Source organism: Coregonus clupeaformis, chromosome 25, assembly GCF_020615455.1.
Source record: "Coregonus clupeaformis isolate EN_2021a chromosome 25, ASM2061545v1, whole genome shotgun sequence".
In the NCBI taxonomy this organism is placed as follows: domain Eukaryota; kingdom Metazoa; phylum Chordata; class Actinopteri; order Salmoniformes; family Salmonidae; genus Coregonus; species Coregonus clupeaformis.
In genome coordinates this window covers 3,711,684-3,731,683 of record NC_059216.1, presented here as the reverse complement: position 1 = coordinate 3,731,683, position 20,000 = coordinate 3,711,684, and the positions used below count along the sequence as shown (strand labels likewise).

The 20,000-nt window shown below is 45.7% G+C and overlaps 1 protein-coding gene across 1 annotated transcript in view; it reads right to left on the bottom strand.

Annotated features, from left to right (window-relative positions):
- Window positions 1-20,000, bottom strand: part of smyd3 (SET and MYND domain containing 3) — a 157,361-nt gene that overhangs the window by 44,435 nt on the left and 92,926 nt on the right. Inside the window, 2 exon segments of the mRNA XM_041848467.2 lie at window positions 3,692-3,777; window positions 8,913-8,980. Coding sequence (XP_041704401.2) covers window positions 3,692-3,777; window positions 8,913-8,980 — 154 coding nt within the window.

The following is a 20,000-nucleotide window of genomic DNA, read 5'->3' as shown; positions in this document are numbered from 1 at the left end:
ATGACTGACAGATTGAAAGATAAGGAGAGAAAGGGAGACAGAGAGACAGAGAGAGAGAGAGAGAGAGAGAGAGAGAGAGAGAGAGAGAGAGAGAGAGAGAGAGAGAGAGAGAGACAGAGACAGAGACAGAGAGAGAGAGATTTCCTCAGTGAAAACAATGTACTGAGCAAATGTCAAATTGGCTTTTTACCAAATTACCGTACGACAGACCACGTATTCAACCTGCACACCCTAATTGACAAACAAACAAACCAAAACAAAGGCAAAGTCTTCTCATGCTTTGTTGATTTCAAAAAAGCTTTTGACTCAATTTGGCATGAGGGTCTGCTATACAAATTGATGGAAAGTGGGGTTGGGGGAAAAACATACGACATTATAAAATCCATGTACACAAACAACAAGTGTGCGGTTAAAATTGGCAGAAAACACACACATTTCTTTCCACAGGGCCGTGGGGTGAGACAGGGATGCAGTTTAAGCCCCACCCTCTTCAACATATATATCAACGAATTGGCGAGGGCACTTGAACAGTCTGCAGCACCCGGCCTCACCCTACTAGAATCTGAAGTCAAATGTCTTCTGTTTGCTGATGATCTGGTGCTTCTGTCACCAACCAAGGAGGGCCTACAGCAGCACCTAGATCTTCTGCACAGATTCTGTCAGACCTGGGCCCTGACAGTAAATCTCAGTAAGACAAAAATAATGGTGTTCCAAAAAAAGGTCCAGTTGCCAGGACCACAAATACAAATTCCATCTAGACACCGTTGTCCTAGAGCACACAAAAAACTATACATACCTCGGCCTAAACATCAGCGCCACAGGTAACTTCCACAAAGCTGTGAACGATCTGAGAGACAAGGCAAGAAGGGCTTTCTATGCCATCAAAAGGAACATACAATTTGACATACCAATTAGGATCTGGCTAAAAATACTTGAATCAGTTATAGAACCCATTGCCCTTTATGGTTCTGAGGTCTGGGGTCCGCTCACCAACCAAGAATTCACAAAATGGGACAAACACCAAATTGAGACTCTGCATGCAGAATTCTGCAAAAACATCCTCCGTGTACAACGTAAAACACCAAATAATGCATGCAGAGCAGAATTAGGCCAATACCCGCTAATTATCAAAATCCAGAAAAGAGACGTTAAATTCTATAACCACTTAAAAGGAAGCGATTCCCAAACCTTCCATAACAAAGCCATCACCTACAGAGAGATGAACTTGGAGAAGAGTCCCCTAAGTAAGCTCGTCCTGGGCCTCTGTTCACAAACACAAACAGACCCCACACAGCCCCAGGACAACAACAACAACAACAACAACACAATTAGACCCAACCAAATCATGAGAAAACAAAAAAGAGAATTACTTGACACATTGGAAAGAACAAACAAAAAAACAGAGCAAACTAGAATGCTATTTGGCCCTAAACAGAGAGTACACAGTGGCAGAATACCTGACCACTGTGACTGACCCAAACTTAAGGAAAGCTTTGACTATGTACAGACTCAGTGAGCATAGCCTTGCTATTGAGAAAGGCCGCCGTAGGCAGACCTGGCTCTCAAGAGAAGACAGGCTATGTGCACACTGCCCACAAAATGAGGTGGAAACTGAGCTGCACTTCCTAACCTCCTGCCAAATGTATGACCATATTAGAGACACATATTTCCCTCAGATTACAGCGATCCACAAAGAATTCGAAAACAAACCCAAATTTGATAAACTCCCTTATCTACTAGGTGAAAAACCACAGTGTGCCATCACAGCTGCAAGATTTGTGACCTGTTGCCACAAGAAAAGGGCAACCAGTGAAGAACAAACACCATTGTAAATACAACCCATATTTATGTTTATTTATTTTCCCATTTGTACTTTAACTATTTGCACATTGTTACAACACTGTATATATACATAATATGACATTTGAAATGTCTTTATTCTTTTGAAACTTCTGAGTGTAATGTTTACTGTTAATATTTATTGTTTATTTCACTTTTGTTTACTATCTACTTCACTTGCTTTGGCAATGTTAACACACGTTTCCCATGCCAATAAAGCCCGTGAATTGAATTGAATTGATAGAGAGATGGATGGAGAGAGAGAGAGAGAGAGACAGAGAGAGAGATGGATGGAGAGAGAGAGAGACAGAGAGAGAGATGGATGGAGAGAGAGAGAGAGAGAGAGAGAGAGAGAGAGAGAGAGAGAGAGAGAGAGAGAGAGAGAGAGAGAGAGAGAGAGAGACAGAGACAGAGACAGAGACAGAGACAGAGACAGAGACAGAGACAGAGACAGAGAGAGAGAGAGATGGATGTAGAGAGAGAGAGAGAGAGAGAGAGAGAGAGAGAGAGAGAGAGAGAGAGAGAGAGAGAGAGAGAGAGAGAGAGAGAGAGACAGACAGAGACAGAGACAGAGACAGAGACAGAGACAGAGAGAGAGAGAGATGGATGGAGATAGAGAGAGAGAGAGAGAGAGAGAGAGAGAGAGAGAGAGAGAGAGAGAGAGAGAGAGATGGATGGATGGAGAGAGAGACAGAGAGAGAGAGAGAGAGAGAGAGAGAGAGAGAGAGAGAGAGAGAGAGAGAGAGAGAGAGAGAGAGAGAGAGAGAGAGAGAGAGAGAGAGAGAGACATAGAGAGAGAGAGACATAGAGAGAGAGAGAGAGAGAGAGAGAGAGAGAGAGAGAGACATAGAGAGGGGAGCAAGAGAGAGAGAGAGAGAGAGAGAGAGAGAGAGAGAGATGGATGGATGAGAGAGAGAGAGCGAGATGGATGGAGAGATAGAGAGAGAGAAGGAGACAGAGAGAGAGAGAGATGGATGGAGAGAGAGAGAGAGAGACAGAGGCAGAGAGAGAGAGAGAGAGAGAGAGAGAGAGAGAGAGAGAGAGAGAGAGAGAGAGAGAGAGAGAGAGAGAGAGACAGAGACAGAGACAGAGACAGAGACAGAGACAGAGACAGAGACAGAGACAGAGACAGAGACAGAGATGGATGGAGAGAGAGAGAGAGAGACAGAGAGAGAGAGAGAGAGAGAGAGAGAGACAGAGAGAGAGAGAGAGAGAGAGAGAGAGAGAGAGAGAGAGAGAGAGAGAGAGAGAGAGAGAGAGAGAGAGAGAGATGGATGGAGAGAGAGAGAGAGAGACAGACAGACAGAGAGAGTGAGAGAGAGAGAGAGAGAGAGAGAGAGAGAGAGAGAGAGAGAGAGAGAGAGAGAGAGAGAGAGAGAGAGAGAGAGAGAGAGAGAGAGAGAGAGAGAGAGAGAGAGAGAGAGAGAGAGAGAGACAGAGAGAGACAGAGAGAGACAGAGAGATGGATGGAGATTGGTATTGCAGTAGAAAGTGGTGGATGTCATTTTTTGAAGAGACAGATGGAGGGAGAGAGGGTGAGAAGAGGTAGAGCGTGAAAGAGAGGGTGAGAAGAGGTAGAGCGTGAAAGAGTGGGTGAGAAGAGGTAGAGCGTGAAAGAGAGGGTGAGAAGAGGTAGAGCGTGAAAGAGAGGGTGAGGACAGCGGGAGATAAGGATGGATGACAGAGTGAAAGGAGGAGATGAGAAAGCTGCAGGTGTGTGTGTGAGGGAGGAGTGTGAAATTATAGAAAATGATATAGGGGAGAGAGTGAGAGAGAGTGAGAGAGAGAGAGGGAGGGAGGGTCACATATTTAATTTGCATAATGGACCAACAACAAACCTACACACACACACCACATCTGATGGATCGGAGGTGGAGTGTTTTTCCCTCAAACAGCATCACACAGCTGGATCTGCAGTCATGGTTCAGCAACAACATACTGGGGAGAGAGACATGGGTTAAGGGGTGTGTGAACCGGTTACAGTTTACTATCAAAGCTCCTCATCCCTAGTAACTGGGTTGAGTTGGTTGTGTAGCAGGGCTGGTTTACATGCAGACAAAACCTACGCTATATATACAAAAGTATGAGGACACCCCTTCAAAATAGTGGATTCGGCTATATCAGCCACACCCGTTTCTGACAGGTGTATAAAATCGAGCACACAGCCATGCAATCCCCATAGACCAACATTGGCAGTAGAATGGCCTTACTGAAGAATTCAGTGACTTTCAACGTGGCACCGTCATAGGATGCCACCTTTCCAACAAGTCAGTTCGTCAGATTTCTGCCCTGCTAGAGCTGCTCTGGTCAACTGTAAGTGCTGTTATTGTGAAGTAGAAACGTCTAGGAGCAACACCGGCTCAGCCGTGAAGTAACAGACCACACAAGCTCACAGAACGGGACCGCCGAGTGCTGAAGCACGTAGCGCGTAAAAATCGTCTGTCCTCGGTTGCAACACTCCCTAACGAGTTTCAAACCCTCTCCTCTCCCCTCCCCTCCCCTCCCCCTCTCCTCTCCTCTCCTCTCCTTCCTCTCCTCTCCTCCCTTCCTCTCCTCTCCTCTCCTCTCTATGTGATGTTATCATTGCTACTGTTCAGAGAAAATATAACAAAGGGCTTTTAAAGTCACCCAGATAGCCCCCCACAAACGCACAGAAGAATTCACACACTCACGCGCGCACCAGCACACACACACACACACACACACACACACACACACACACACACACACACACACACACTCAAACAGTTAAGTAACAAGAAATGACAAGGTGAAGTGACAGACTTTGATGAAGTGTGAGTGATGTCACCATGATCCATTTTGACTGGTCTGTCTCAAATGCTCCTCAACCCTGTCGCAGAGGTCCACCAGTGCACATTTTTGTTCCAGCCCTGCGCTAACACACCTGACTCAACTGATCAACTACCTAATCACCAATCCCTTGATTAGCTGGATCAGTTGTGTCATTGCTGGGCTAGAACAAAACTATAGACCGTCTTGTGGTCCCCTAGGTGAGGGTTGGGAAACACCTGTCTATGTGAATATCTGTCTCTCAGTCTCTGGTCAGTGTTAACATTAGGAATCAGTGTTTACATCTTAACAACAATATCTGTCTCTCAGTCTCTGGTCAGTGTTAACATTAGGAATCAGTGTTTACATCTTAACAACAATATCTGTCTCTCAGTCTCTGGTCAGTGTTAACATTAGGAATCAGTGTTTACATCTTAACAACAATATCTGTCTCTCAGTCTCTGGTCAGTGTTAACATTAGGAATCAGTGTTTACATCTTAACAACAGTTTGTGCTCTCACATCTCTGTCTGTGTTTGTTCTTTGTAATCTCACTCCATCGCATACACATTAACGCACGCAGGCACACATATGTACACGCACGCACGCATGCACACACACAAACACACACACACACACACACACAGACTCCACACACGCACACACTTACTGTCATTAAGAACGTATCATTACCACTCCTAAACATCCATTACCAACCAACGAGGACTGTGGGAAATCTAACGGGCTGTGATTCTATACCTGTGTTGATCTGTTCTATGATCCTAACACATCCTCCTGGGATCTGTCCACATACTGAGGATGCTCTCCTGCTGTGGCTAACCATTCCTAATGATGTACCATTCACATGTTTACTTTAACATTACTGTTTACTTCATACATTCAGTATATTGCAATCTAAATGGAAATGCTGTATGTTAACCTGGCTAAAACATACGGCTTTACCTTTTACATACTTATGGTTCCACTTCAGCTATCAAGATAATAAAAGTCCCTTCACCTTCAGTGAGGTAATAGCTTGACTGTCAACAGCACTCGACACAGACAAAGAGTCAGTTAGAGTGTCAGCCAGCGCTTGACTGCAGTTATACAGACAGTTCATCCTTCTGCTTTCTATGAAGCTCTCCCTGTCTTCTGTCATACTCTGGCAGTGTGTGTGTGTGTGTGTGTGTGTGTGTGTGTGTGTGTGTGTGTGTGCCTCGATCAGTAAGCCTGTGGCATTGTTCTATGTAAAGGCATGTGATGAATATCAATGACATTTCAAACGGTGAAACTTCTTTTCAGATGGAGATTCCTCATAAGCCTTTTAATTGGATTAATTAGCCGGACCCAATCAAACATACTAATAATGACAGCACAGTAGGGCAAACATCTGAGTTGACTATCTGTTGCAACACAGTGCTTTACAAACAATAGCACTAGTGTGTGTGTGTGTGTGTGCACATATCCCATGTGTGTGTGTGTGTGTGTGTGTATGTGTGTCTGTGTGTGTGTGTGTGTGTGTGTGTGTGTGTGTGTTTGCACGCCACCTTTACAAGATCAGACTAAATAAATACTGTTATGGTTTGATAACTCTGCTCTTACGAGACTTCATAAGCACACACAAACAAGCACGCACACATGCACACAGGGAAAGCCAACCAAAACCGTAGAATTCATTAGCTAGTCATTACCATATTATTGTAGAATATAGCAGCTATATGCCAGCACACGTTTAAAGACATTACAGGGAATACTAAATGAAACAGGAACTAGATATGAAATAATTAAACAGAAAGAGGAAAAGAAAGAGTGAATGTGGGAATAGAGGTAGAGACTTGTCAGGAGAAATCCCCTCTTCTCTGCAAACCGGTGGAGGCACCGTCCATTGCTAGGCAACCCCAACATATCAATAGGCAGAGCTAGGTCCCGAGTAGAAGCCCATCTTTTATGGATGTGTGACACACACAGACACACACACACACACACACACACACACACACACACACACACACACACACACACACACACACACACACACACACACACACACACACACACACACACACACACACACACACACACACACACACACACACACACACACACACACACACACAGACACACACACACACACACAGACACACACACAGACACACACACAGCAGTGTAGGCGGTGTAGGGGGGGCCTGCCTAAGCCATGCTAAACCCTCTCAGACCATCTGACAAGCTGCCTCAGCCAGATATACAACCAGGGTTAGAGACTACCTGCAGAGCCCTGTGTGTGTGTGTGTGTGTGTGTGTGTGTGTGTGTGTGTGTGTGTGTGTGTGTGTGTGTGTGTACGTCGTATGTTTGCACATAGTGTGTGTATGCGGTGTGTGTGTAGACCGTGTGTAGTCAGTATAACATGCAGCGTTGTGACAGCCCTGATCCCCCATATTCACCAGACCTGAACAGCGGGGTTAGCCTGAATACCGCTTCAGTATAACACTACGCTATCCTGTGTTTGTGTGTGTGTTATTTTTTGTAGAAAACGACTCTCCTCTACTCAAACATGAGCTACACCCAGGTCAGTATATTTTAGTGCGCGCGCACACACACACACACACCACTTCCAAACTGTACACTGCGCCCATCACGATAATGACAATAACACACACACCTATTTGTCGTAGTATTTTATTCCAGATCCTCATTGGCTGCTGCCAAGGCCAATCTGATTCCACTGTTTGACTGAGCTACCTGGTGTGGAATAGAGTTCCATGTAGTCATGGATCTATGTAGCACTGGGCGTTTCCCGCAGTCTGTTCTGAACTTGGGGACTGTGAAGAGACCTCTGGTGGCATGTCTTGTGGGGTATGCATGGGTGTCTGAGCGGTGCTCTGTGATTTCAACATGTCAATTCCTCTCACAAAGACAAGAAGTGATGCAGTCAATATCTCCTCCACCCTGAGCCAGGAGAGATCGACATTCATATTATCAATGCTGGCTCTCTGTGTACATCTAAGGGCCAGCCGTGCTGCTCTGTTCTGGGCCAATTGTAATTTGCCTATGTCCCTCTATGTGGCACTTGACCATATGACTGGACAGTAGTCCAGGTGCGACAAAACTAGGGCCTGTAGTACTTGATTTGTTGATAGCGATGTCAAGAAAGCAGAGCAACGCTTTATTATGGACAGACCTCTCCCCATCTTTCTCTTTTATTTTTCTCATAACCACCTTCCCCTCTCCTTCTCCTTCTCTCCCTCCCCGTGGGAGAGCGTGCTCCTTCCTAGCGCCTGGATCTGAGCTGTATAATTATCTGACATATCAACACTGATAAACATATAATTTAACAACCATTCATCTCTCTCTCTCTTTCTCTCTCTCTCTCTGTCTCCCTCTCTCTCCCTCTTGCTCCCTCTTTCTCCCTCCCCCTCTAGCTCTCCCACCCTCTCCGACTGCCTCAAAGAGCTGTCAGCTGTCAGACAGGAAGCAAAAAGAGTGAGAAAAAAAGAGCGAGTTAGAGATGAAGAGGGAGAGAGACAGACAGACACAGATGGAGACTGATTTGAGTATAGTGTGTTCATCCTAGAGAAGAGGTAACCATCTGGCTGATAAAGAGATACAGTTCTTGTTGATTTTCCCATTGACAACAGTGTTAATAATGGGAAACCCCCCATTTGGAGGCAAGTTGGCATTTATTGGGATGACTCATGTACTGGAGGCAGCTCTACAGGGTAGTCACTAGCTGGCACAGCCACAAAGCCATAAATTCTGATTTTAAACCTAACCCTAACCTTAACCCTAACCTTAACCCTAATCACGCTGCTAACCTTATGCCTAACCCTAACCTTATAGAGAAAAAAACCCAGTCTTTTATTTTTTACTTTTAGGGTTGCTTTCAAACTAGGGATTACGTGGTTAATTGAGGTGAGACAGTAATGCTCATAGATTATGCATGTATGAACTACACATTGACACATCCAGCCCAAAGCGGGAGGTTGAAAAATAAAAAGTTGTTTTTTAAATATATAGCCAATTCTGACGTAGCAGTTGGCCCATCTAATGGAAATTGCTCAGCTCTGCCTCCAGGACAAGATTTATTCCAATAAACGTCAACCTGCTATTAGGAGCCAATGATAGGCCCTAACACGTCAGGCAGTAACCACTAAACACTACTCACTAGTAATTACATACATCTACAACACAAGGCTTTGTCAAGATGCACTGTGTATCGCTGTGTGTTACTGTGTGTGTGTGTGTGTGTGTGTGTGTGTGTGTGTGTGTGTGTGTGTGTGTCTTACCTGGGGTAGAGTCCCACTCCGATCTCTTGTCGTTCCCCGTCACTGATGGTGAAACAGTTAAATGTAACCTGACAGAACACAAACCAAATGAGTTATACACACAGAGAATGAACAAATCATTTAAACACACATATTGATAGAAAGAACAAATTAGTTACACACACACAGAGAGAAAGACAATGTAGGATTGGATTAATGAAAGTATTATATAAGGGTCTGGGTCACAGGGTCACAAGGACAGTAAAGCAAGGAAAATTCTCCCTCATGGGGACATTTCCTACATCTCCATGAGGACAAAGGCTATTTTAAGCTTAGGGGTTAGGTTTAGGAGTTAGGGTTAGGTTTAGGAGTTAGGGTTAGGTTTAGGAGTTAGAGTTAGGTTAGGGGTTAGGGAAAATTTTATTTTGAATGGATATCAATTTTAGGTCCCCACAAAGATAGTAAAACATATGGTGTGTGGGCTCGTATTACTATTGTGTGTGTGTGTGTGTGTGTGTGTGTGTGTGTGTGTAGTGTATATACGGTTGCATCACTGTCATAGATAAAAGAAAGATATCTTATTTAAATGAAGGTACTTATTATTATTTGACTGCAATAAAAAGAGACTTGGCGCTGCCTGGCTGTCTTCCCCCTTCACAGAAATATGATATCTGTTTCAAAGACAGAGGAGATGGAGGTAATCAAGAAAATATATGTCTGCAGGTAATTGTCCAATCTTTAGGCTATAACCATATCTGTCAAAACCTGTCAGTCAAAGCAGACAAGCTGCCTGGAAGTGCCAAACAAAACACACACACACACACACACTGCTCTGTCCTGGGGCGGGGCTTTTTTACAACCTCTGCTGTGATGTGCTGTCCATCATAGAGAGACACATAACTCACTCTGCCACTCTCTCTCTCTCTCTGTGTCTGTCTTCCCAACTCTCTCTCTCTCTCTCTGTGTCTGTCTTCCCACCTCTCTCTCTCTCTGTGTCTGTCTTCCCAACTCTCTCTCTCTGTGTGTCTGTCTTCCCACCTCTCTCTCTCTCTGTGTGTCTGTCTTCCCACCTCTCTCTCTCTCTCTCTGTGTCTGTCTTCTCACCTCTCTCTCTCTCTGTGTCTGTCTTCCCAACTCTCTCTCTCTCTGTGTGTCTGTCTTCCCACCTCTCTCTCTCTCTGTGTCTGTCTTCCCACCTCTCTCTCTCTCTCTCTCTGTGTCTGTCTTCCCACCTCTCTCTCTCTCTGTGTCTGTCTTCCCACCTCTCTCTCTCTCTCTGTGTCTGTCTTCCCACCTCTCTCTCTCTCTCTCTGTGTCTGTCTTCCCAACTCTCTCTCTCTCTCTGTGTCTGTCTTCCCAACTCTCTCTCTCTCTGTGTCTGTCTTCCCACCTCTCTCTCTCTCTGTGTGTCTGTCTTCCCACCTCTCTCTCTCTCTCTGTGTCTGTCTTCTCACCTCTCTCTCTCTCTCTGTGTCTGTCTTCTCACCTCTCTCTCTCTCTGTGTCTGTCTTCCCACCTCTCTCTCTCTCTGTGTCTGTCTTCCCACCTCTCTCTCTCTGTGTCTGTCTTCCCAACTCTCTCTCTCTGTGTCTGTCTTCCCACCTCTCTCTCTCTCTCTCTCTCTGTGTCTGTCTTCCCACCTCTCTCTCTCTCTCTCTCTCTGTGTCTGTCTTCCCACCTCTCTCTCTCTCTGTGTCTGTCTTCTCACCTCTCTCTCTCTCTCTGTGTATGTCTTCCCACCTCTCTCTCTCTCTGTCTCCTGGTCTCTTTCCAGCCAGGTCTCTCAATATTCACTGCGAAATTTGACGTCCGTCCAGGTAAGAAGGATGTCGGGAGATGACTTCAAAACCGGCCACTAGGGGCAACGGTGAGCGCTGTTACCATCAAGGTGGCTTGGGTTTGCTAGGGCGCTGCTGATGAGGATGGCGGATTGGCATAAGCCACGAGCTCTGGCTCTGAGGGCCGAATGTTGAATCCCAGTTCCAAACCTTAACCCTTACCTTAACCATTCGGAATTAATGCCTTAACTTAACCCTGGAGTTGGTTTTGTTTTAACCCTATCCCAAACCTTAACCCTTAACCATTCGGAATTAATGCCTAAACTTAACCTTTGAAACGTGATGTTTATTGGCTCTGCAGTGAGACTGTGAGAGTTTGTTTCTCTGTCTCTCTCTATCTTTTCCCACAACACCTGAGAGAAGAAAAGGAGAAGAGGAGAGGAGAAAAAAAGGACAAGAGTTTACAAATTAACCTAGACTCCCATCATGCAGCTGCACAATAGAGCTGGTATCTCACCATTCCTCTCATTCTCAATCTCTCTCTCTCTCCATCTCTTTTTCCTTCCCATTACCTCCATCCCTCTCTCAGTACTCCCTCTCTCTCTCTCTCTCTCTCTCTCTCTCTCTCTCTCTCTCTCTCTCTCTCTCTCTCTCTCTCTCTCTCTCTCTCTCTCCATCTCAGACCTACAGTATCTTTAATCAACATGTTAGCGGAGCCCCAGTAAAGTAATCTATAGGTGACATGTTGTAACCTTTAGGGAGACATTAGGCTCCGGGCCTGTTACCATTTGTCTTCTCTGTCTGAAGGAAAAGGAATTGTTCTTCACTGAGCTGCATCCATTTTGTTGCCATGGCTTACAAGGACAGAGAGGATGGAGGGAGAGTGTGTGTCTCTTTTTTTTGCCTTTAGACACGAACACACACACACACGCACACACACATGCTCTGTTTAGTGTCAGTCTGTCTGCCTGTTGTTGTGTGAGTGAAGGTCTGTTATAATCCAAACTGCAGGTTTAACCTTGTTAGGCAACATAAACACTTATGGGTGGGACGTAGAAGGAGAAAAAAAAACATTTCAACAAACAACAGAGTGGGCACACAGACCTCACTTTCCTCTATCTCTCTTTCTGTTTCTCTCTTTCTCTCATTCGCTCTTTCGCCATGTCTTAGTCATTTTAGCCCTCTCTCCGTCTCTCTTCCCCTCATTTAGCATTTTCCTCTCTCCTCTCTCTTTCTCTCTGGGGCAGTCATCTCTCCTCTCTCTTTCACTCTGGGGCTGTCCTCTCTCCTCTCTGTTTCTCTCCGGGACAGTCCTCTCTCCTCTCTCTTTCTCTCCGGGGCAGTACTCTCTCCTCTCTCTTTCTCTCCGGGGCAGTCCTCTTTCCTCTCTCTTTCTCTCCGGGGCAGTCCTCTCTCATCTCTCTTTCTCTCTGGGGCAGTCATCTCTCCTCTCTCTTTCACTCTGGGGCTGTCCTCTTTCCTCTCTGTTTCTCTCCGGGACAGTCCTCTCTCCTCTCTCTTTCTCCCCGGGCAGTCCTCTCTCCTCTCTCTTTCTCTCCGGGGCAGTCCTCTTTCCTCTCTCTTTCTCTCCGGGGCAGTCCTTTCTCCTCTCTCTTTCTCTTTGTAGCAGTCCTCTCTCCTCTCTCTTTCTCTCTGGGGCAATCCTCTCTCCTCTCTCTTTCTTTCTGGGGCAGTCCTCTCTCCGCTCTCTTTCTCTCTGGGGCAGTACTCTCTCCTCTCTCTTTCTCACTTTGGCAGTCCTCTCTCCTCTCTCTTTCTCTCTGGGGCAGTCCTCTCTCTTTCTTTCTGTGGCAGTCCTCTCTCCTCTCTTTATCTCTCTGGCAGTCCTCTCTCCTCTCTCTTTCTCTCAGGGGCAGTCCTCTCTCCTCTCTCTTTCTCTCGTTGGCAGTCCTCTCTCCTCTCTCTTTCTCTCCGGGACAGTCCTCTCTCTTTCTCTCTGTGGCAGTCCTCTCTCCTCTCACTTTCTGTCTTTGGCAGTCCTCTCTCCTCTCTCTTTCTCTCTGGGGCAGTCCTCTCTCTTTCTCTCTGTGGCAGTCCTCTCTCCTATCTCTTTATCTCTTTGGCAGTCCTCTCTCCTCTCTCTTTCTCTCTGGTGCAGTCCTCTCTCCTCTCTCTTTCTCTCTGGGGCAGTCTTCTCTCCTCTCTCTTTCTCTCTGGGGCAGTCCTCTCTCCTCTCTCTTTCTCTCTGGGGCAGTCTTCTCTCCTCTCTCTTTCTCTCTTTGGCAGTCCTCTCTTCTCTCTCTTTCTCTCTGGGGCAGTACTCTCTCCTCTCTCTTTCTCTCTGAGGCAGTCCTCTCTCCTCTCTCTGGGGCAGTCCTCTCTCCTCTCTCTTTCTCTCTGGGGCAAATAGAGCCAGTCAGGCAGTACATTCACATCTGCCGTCCCGGCTGGCAATGCACCATGCATAACAAATACGCTCGCGCACACACACACACACACACACAAATCTGTGCACGCACACACACACACACGCACACACACACACACCAAGCTGTGCTATGTGTCTCCGTCTTTGCCATGTAGGCCATCTGCCAGTACATGTAAGGGAATGGGCAGTAGTTTCTCTCCAGCCACCTGTAGATGGTTAGTGTCCTCCATGGTAGGTATACATACTGTCCACACACATCCCCAAACCACAGCCTTATTTAGGGCCACAACAACTGGGTTAAACAGTCTATATGGAGACATCAGAGAGATCAAAGGGGGTATCTCTTTCTCTCCCTCTCTCTCCCATCTTTCCATCTTTCTCTCTGTTCTAGTAAGTCAGAGGTATGTCTCTCTCACACCTGATAGGAATGGATTCCTGAAGAGATTGCAGCACGCATGCACACACACACACACACACACACACACACACACACACACACACACACACACACACACACACACACACACACACACACACACAGTGAGGATGTCAGTTCAGCAGTAATTCCCATCTGATCCAGCAAAGATAATGAGCCTGGTGCCTTTGGCTGTGATATGAATCTAAATACCAATATCCTGGAATGCCCTCTGCAGTGACCCTGTGTCCAGTGTGTGTGTGTGTGTGTGTGTGTGCGCGTGTGCGTGCGTGCACAGATGTGTGTGTGTGTGTCCGTGTGTGTGTGTGAGCCAATATGAACTAGTTCTGGCTAGTAATGTGCTATCTATAATCTGAACCTACCAGGCAGGAAAATAAACCATGTACACACACACACACACATACACACAATGTTGGGGTCTAGGTTGGTTCAGGTATAGAGAAGCAGCTGTGTTGATGGAAAAACGGACGTACATTTTTTTGTAAATAAGTCGAAAACATGACAGAGCTGGGCACTCAAACACACACAATCTGTGAGAGAGAGAGATGGAGAGAGATTGAGATGGAGTAAGATAGAGAGAGAGAGATGTAGAGAGATTGAGATGGAGTATGATAGAAAGAGAGAAAGATGGAGAGAGAGATGGAGAGAGACTGAGATGGAGTAAGATAGAAAGAGAGAGAGAGATATACTATAGGCCAAGAGAGAAGTACCAAGAAAGCAGAAATAAAGTCACTCCCTATCTCTCCCTCTCCATTTCCCTCCTCTATCTCTCCCTCTCCATTTCCCTCCTCTATCTCTCCCTCTCCATTTCCCTCCTCTATCTCTCCCTCTCCATTTCCCTCCTCTATCTCTCCCTCTTCATTTTCCTCTCTTTCCACAGTTATAATCCTGCTGTTGAGCCATTCAGTGTGTTCCAGTATAAATGAGCTATACATTAGATAGGCAGGGTCTGAATTCACCCACTTTGGCCCAGTGTGGGAGAGACGAGACCAACTGTCACTTTACTGAAATGGATGTCTTCAGGGTAAGCAACTTACTTCCTGCATATCTATAACTCTTTGTGACTCTCTCTGCACTGCTCTCAGATTTATCACCTCCTGCTACAGTCTGATAGAGTTTGCAGTGAGAAGAGATTGGAATTTAAATGACAGAGGAGAGGACAGGGGCTGCTGTTGAATACTAAGTGAGACAAGAGGTGTGTGTGTGTGTGTGTGTGTGTGTGTGTGTGTGTGTGTGTGTGTGTGTGTGTGTGTGTGTGTGTGTGGATAAGCAGCTCCCTGGGACTCGAGGGGATGCAGCTATCGTTTTAGTTTAAACAAGCGTGAAGGTAAGAGAGTAGAGAGGTGAAATGAAGAGGGGAGGGAGGGAGGGAGGGAGCGGGGGAGCGTCTTAGAGGCGTAAACTCGTTAGTCAACTCGTTAGGCATAAATGAGAGCAGGCACGCTGAATTAGAGGTGCACCCTGGGAAGCTACATGTGGAATGGGAAGAGTTGATAAATGATCCAGTATTAATTTGTCAGAACAAACACCTGTCTCTCTCCAAGAGGGACTCATATTCATATTCACAGCTGTGTCGCTTTGACATGTCCTGAAAACCTAGACATTTAGCTAGAATCCCCACCATATTGAGCTCAATATCAATTTGAACAGTGAAACACTGCAGTTTATAGTAAGCATATCTATTAACTTTTTATCACTGGTGATCGTATCTATAAGCAATAACTGGTTATCATGATGGAAGTTTTACGGAAGATACAGTCTGCATCCAAAATGACACCCTAGAGTTATCTCATTATGTTTCTTATCAGTCACACAGACAATGTTTTAATTAATGTTCTGATGTTATAGAAGTCATTACTGACAATGAAGGTCTGATTCCCCTTAGAGAGAGAGAGGGGGGAAGAGAGATATACCTAGAGAGAGAGAGAGAGAGAGAGAGAGAGAGAGAGAGAGAGAGAGAGAGAGAGAGAGATGAAGAAAGAGATAGCTAGAGAGAGAGCAGGAAGAGTGAGAGGAAGAGAAAGAGAGACAGAAAAGAGGAAGAGAGATATGCCTAGACATAGAAAGAGAGAGAGAAAGATCGGGAATAAGTGAGAGTGTAATCTCCCCGGTGGCAGCAGCAGTGGGAGAGGCATGGTAATAGCTGTTAAATGGTAATCCCTTTACAGACGAGACCCTGTCTCCATGCAGATTAGCTCATACACACAGAGCCATACAGGGAGAGCCAGGCTGGCAGGCAGGCCTGGGGCAGGAACAAGCCCAGGATCAGCTGCTCTAAGCTGGGGAGAGAGAGGTCTGAGCTGGGCCTGTCTGGAGCTCCTCTCGTCATGACTGCTTATGGCTGGCTAGAAGAAGAGAGGCACTGGGGGTCAGACAAGGCTAAATACAAGGCTATACCCACAAAATTCTCTCTCGCACACACACACACAAACTCACAGAACGCAAGTCTATTCCATTTCTCAGGACATATTTCTCCACACATTAAGAAAAAGGACAGGAGAGAGAGAGAGATAGAGAGAGAGAGAAAGAGAGAGAGAGAGAGAGAGAGAGAGAGAGAGAGAGAGAAAGAGTGAGAGAGAGAGAGAGCACGAGAGCGCGAAGTGATAGGTCTACATATGTGAAAACGGCGCTTTTCTATGATCTGTGGTTAAAAAGATGAGAAAGTCCTAAAAAAAGATTATCTCTGACATCACAAGGTAGTAAGGAAAACAGTGAGTATCTTGCCAGAGGGGGGATATTTTCTTCCTCTCCACTGTGAATCTCATACAATTGAAAATCACTGTTTTTTCCCCCCAGAAAACGTAGAAATGCGCCGTTTTCACATATGTTGACACTGGTATTGTGCTGGAGATAATGAAAATGAGGTTGAAAAGTGCGAGTGGCGCCTTTAGTCTCTGACCGAACGGCAGCATATGGAGGGATGCCTGCAGTGGGTGGGTGTGGTCATTGAACACCTGGAGTGCTTTTCTTGTAATGTTCTGTGTGTACAGGTCTTGGAGTTGTGGCTGTTTGCTGTTGTTGGATGCCATTTCATTTGTGCATACGGAGAACAGGAAAAGTGACATGACACAAACTTGTGGGACTCCTGTGTTCAGTACATGGTGATCAGATAGGGGGCCTTTAACACTGACCCTCTGGGGCCACACCCCCAGGAACGCTCGGATCCACAGCACCAGGCCCATGTTGACATTTAAGTCACAAAGATGTTTCCATAGCAGGTGAGGTTGCACTGTGTTAAAGGCTGAAGTCCATGAATACGTACCTGACATATGTGTTGTCTTTGTTAAGATGGGAGAAGACTTTGTCCAGGAGAGTCAGAGTGGCATCCTCTATACCCCATAAGCAAACTGAAGAGGGTCTATAAGCTTGTCTGTTTGCACAACGCAATAACACATGCCTGAGATTTGTCTGTGTGTGTGTGTCTGTGTGTCTCAGGGTGATGGACAACAAGGAGCTCATTTCTCAGAGAGCTTGTGGGACCTGACACCTGACATCCCATCTGACGCACACACACAGCATCAGCAATGTAACAGATGGTTATTACCTTGGGGCTCAGGGGAGAGTGCTCCATTCTGTCCCAACCTCTTCTTCACTCTCTCACCATCTCCTCTCCTCTCCCCTTCGCTCCTTTTCCCTCTATCTATCCTTCCCCTTCGCTACCCTACTCCTATCCCATCCCTCTTTCCCTCACCTCTTCCCCACCCTCTCTCAGAGGAGAATGACATCAGTGGTGTCTATACATAATGCACCAGCCGCTCCCTCTCACCAGAGCCTGTAACCTGAGCCTGTAACCAGAACCTGTAACCAGAGCCTGTAACCTGACTGTGAAGCCACTCTCTCTCACCAGAGCCTGTAACCAGAGCCTGTAACCAGAGCCTGTAACCAGAGCCTGTAACCAGAGCCTGTAACCTGACTGTGAAGCCACTCTCTCTCACCAGAGCCTGTAACTGTGGAATACTAGTTGAAGGTCCAATAGTGGTTTTGAAATTTATTTATGATAGATTGTTAAAGCATTTGTTAAGTGTTTTTAGTATTCAGGTTCACTGCAATTCAGTTTGAAAGCCGCCATAGTGTATCTGTGAAATGAGCCATATTATTCCATGCTATTGAACAGATACAGTAGGGGAAAAAAAGTATTTAGTCAGCCACCAATTGTGCAAGTTCTCCCACTTAAAAAGATGAGAGAGGCCTGTAATTTTCATCATAGGTACACGTCAACTATGACAGACAAAATGAGAAGAAAAAAATCCAGAAAATCACATTGTAGGATTTTTTATGAATTTATTTGCAAATTATGGTGGAAAATAAGTATTTGGTCAATAACAAAAGTTTCTCAATACTTTGTTATATACCCTTTGTTGACAATGACACAGGTCAAACGTTTTCTGTAAGTCTTCACAAGGTTTTCACACACTGTTGCTGGTATTTTGGCCCATTCCTCCATGCAGATCTCCTCTAGAGCAGTGATGTTTTGGGGCTGTCGCTGGGCAACAGAGACTTTCAACTCCCTCCAAAGATTTTCTATGGGGTTGAGATCTGGAGACTGGCTAGGCCACTCCAGGACCTTGAAATGCTTCTTACGAAGCCACTCCTTCGTTGCCCGGGCGGTATGTTTGGGATCATTGTCATGCTGAAAGACCCAGCCACGTTTCATCTTCAATGCCCTTGCTGATGGAAGGAGGTTTTCACTGAAAATCTCACGATACATGGCCCCATTCATTCTTTCCTTTACACGGATCAGTCGTCCTGGTCCCTTTGCAGAAAAACAGCCCCAAAGCATGACATTTCCACCCCCATGCTTCACAGTAGGTATGGTGTTCTTTGGATGCAACTCAGCATTCTTTGTCCTCCAAACACGACGAGTTGAGTTTTTACCAAAAAGTTCTATTTTGGTTTCATCTGACCATATGACATTCTCCCAATCCTCTTCTGGATCATCCAAATGCACTCTAGCAAACTTCAGACGGGCCTGGACATGTACTGGCTTAAGCAGGGGGACACGTCTGGCACTGCAGGATTTGAGTCCCTGGCGGCGTAGGGTGTTACTGATGGTAGGCTTTGTTACTTTGGTCCCAGCTCTCTGCAGGTCATTCACTAGGTCCCCCTGTGTGGTTCTGGGATTTTTGCTCACCGTTCTTGTGATCTTTTTGACCCCACGGGGTGAGATCTTGCGTGGAGCCCCAGATCGAGGGAGATTATCAGTGGTCTTGTATGTCTTCCATTTCCTAATAATTGCTCCCACAGTTGATTTCTTCAAACCAAGCTGCTTACCTATTGTAGATTCAGTCTTCCCAGCCTGGTGCAGGTCTACAATTTTGTTTCTGGTGTCCTTTGACAGCTCTTTGGTCTTGGCCATAGTGGAGTTTGGAGTGTGACTGTTTGAGGTTGTGGACAGGTGTCTTTTATACTGATAACAAGTTCAAACAGGTGCCATTAATACAGGTAACAAGTGGAGGACAGAGGAGCCTCTTAAAGAAGAAGTTACAGGTCTGTGAGAGCCAGAAATCTTGCTTGTTTGTAGGTGACCAAATACTTATTTTCCACCATAATTTGCAAATAAATTCATAAAAAATCCTACAATGTGATTTTCTGGAGAAAAAAAATCTCAATTTGTCTGTCATAGTTGACAGGTACCTATGATGAAAATTACAGGCCTCTCTCATATTTTTAAGTGGGAGAACTTGCACAATTGGTGGCTGACTAAATACTTTTCCCCCACTGTATCTACATTCTCTTGAAGGCTCTGGTTTGTATGTTTTTAAGAGAGTTGTAATAGTTGACACGGAAACACCTCCGTGTCTGGCCTAGTGATGCCCGCACACTCTCTCTCACACACACACACACACACACACACACACACACACACACACACACACACACACACACACACACACACACACACACACACACACACACACACACACACACACACACACACACACACGTACGTACGTGCACAAACACACAGATCCATCTCTGAGATGGAGCACTGAACTCACTCTGAACCCACTGAATACTGACAGAGGAAAGGGAAAGAGAGCTGCTCACAAATACAGCACACTATTCCCTAGGTAGTACACAATTTTTGGACAGAGCTCTATGTGGCTCTGGCCAAAAGTTTTCCACTACACATTGGGTGTCAAGTAGTCCACTACACAAATGGTGTCAAGTAGTCCACTGCACAAAGGGTGTCAAGTAGTCCACTACACAAAGGGTGTCAAGTAGTCCACTACACAAGGGTGTCAAGTAGTCCACTACACAAGGGTGTCAAGTAGTCCACTTCACAAGGGTGTCAAGTTGTCCACTACATAAAGGGTGTCAAGTAGTCCACTACACAAAGGGTGTCAAGTAGTCCACTACACAAGGGTGTCAATTCAAATCTGATTTTGGACTTAGGGCAGCTCCATCTTACACAGATAGTCCATGCAGTATATTTCATCACATATTCTTATTTCCCAGACCAGATGATTTTAAGACTGGTGGGCCAAATTCCATGTTTGCTATAT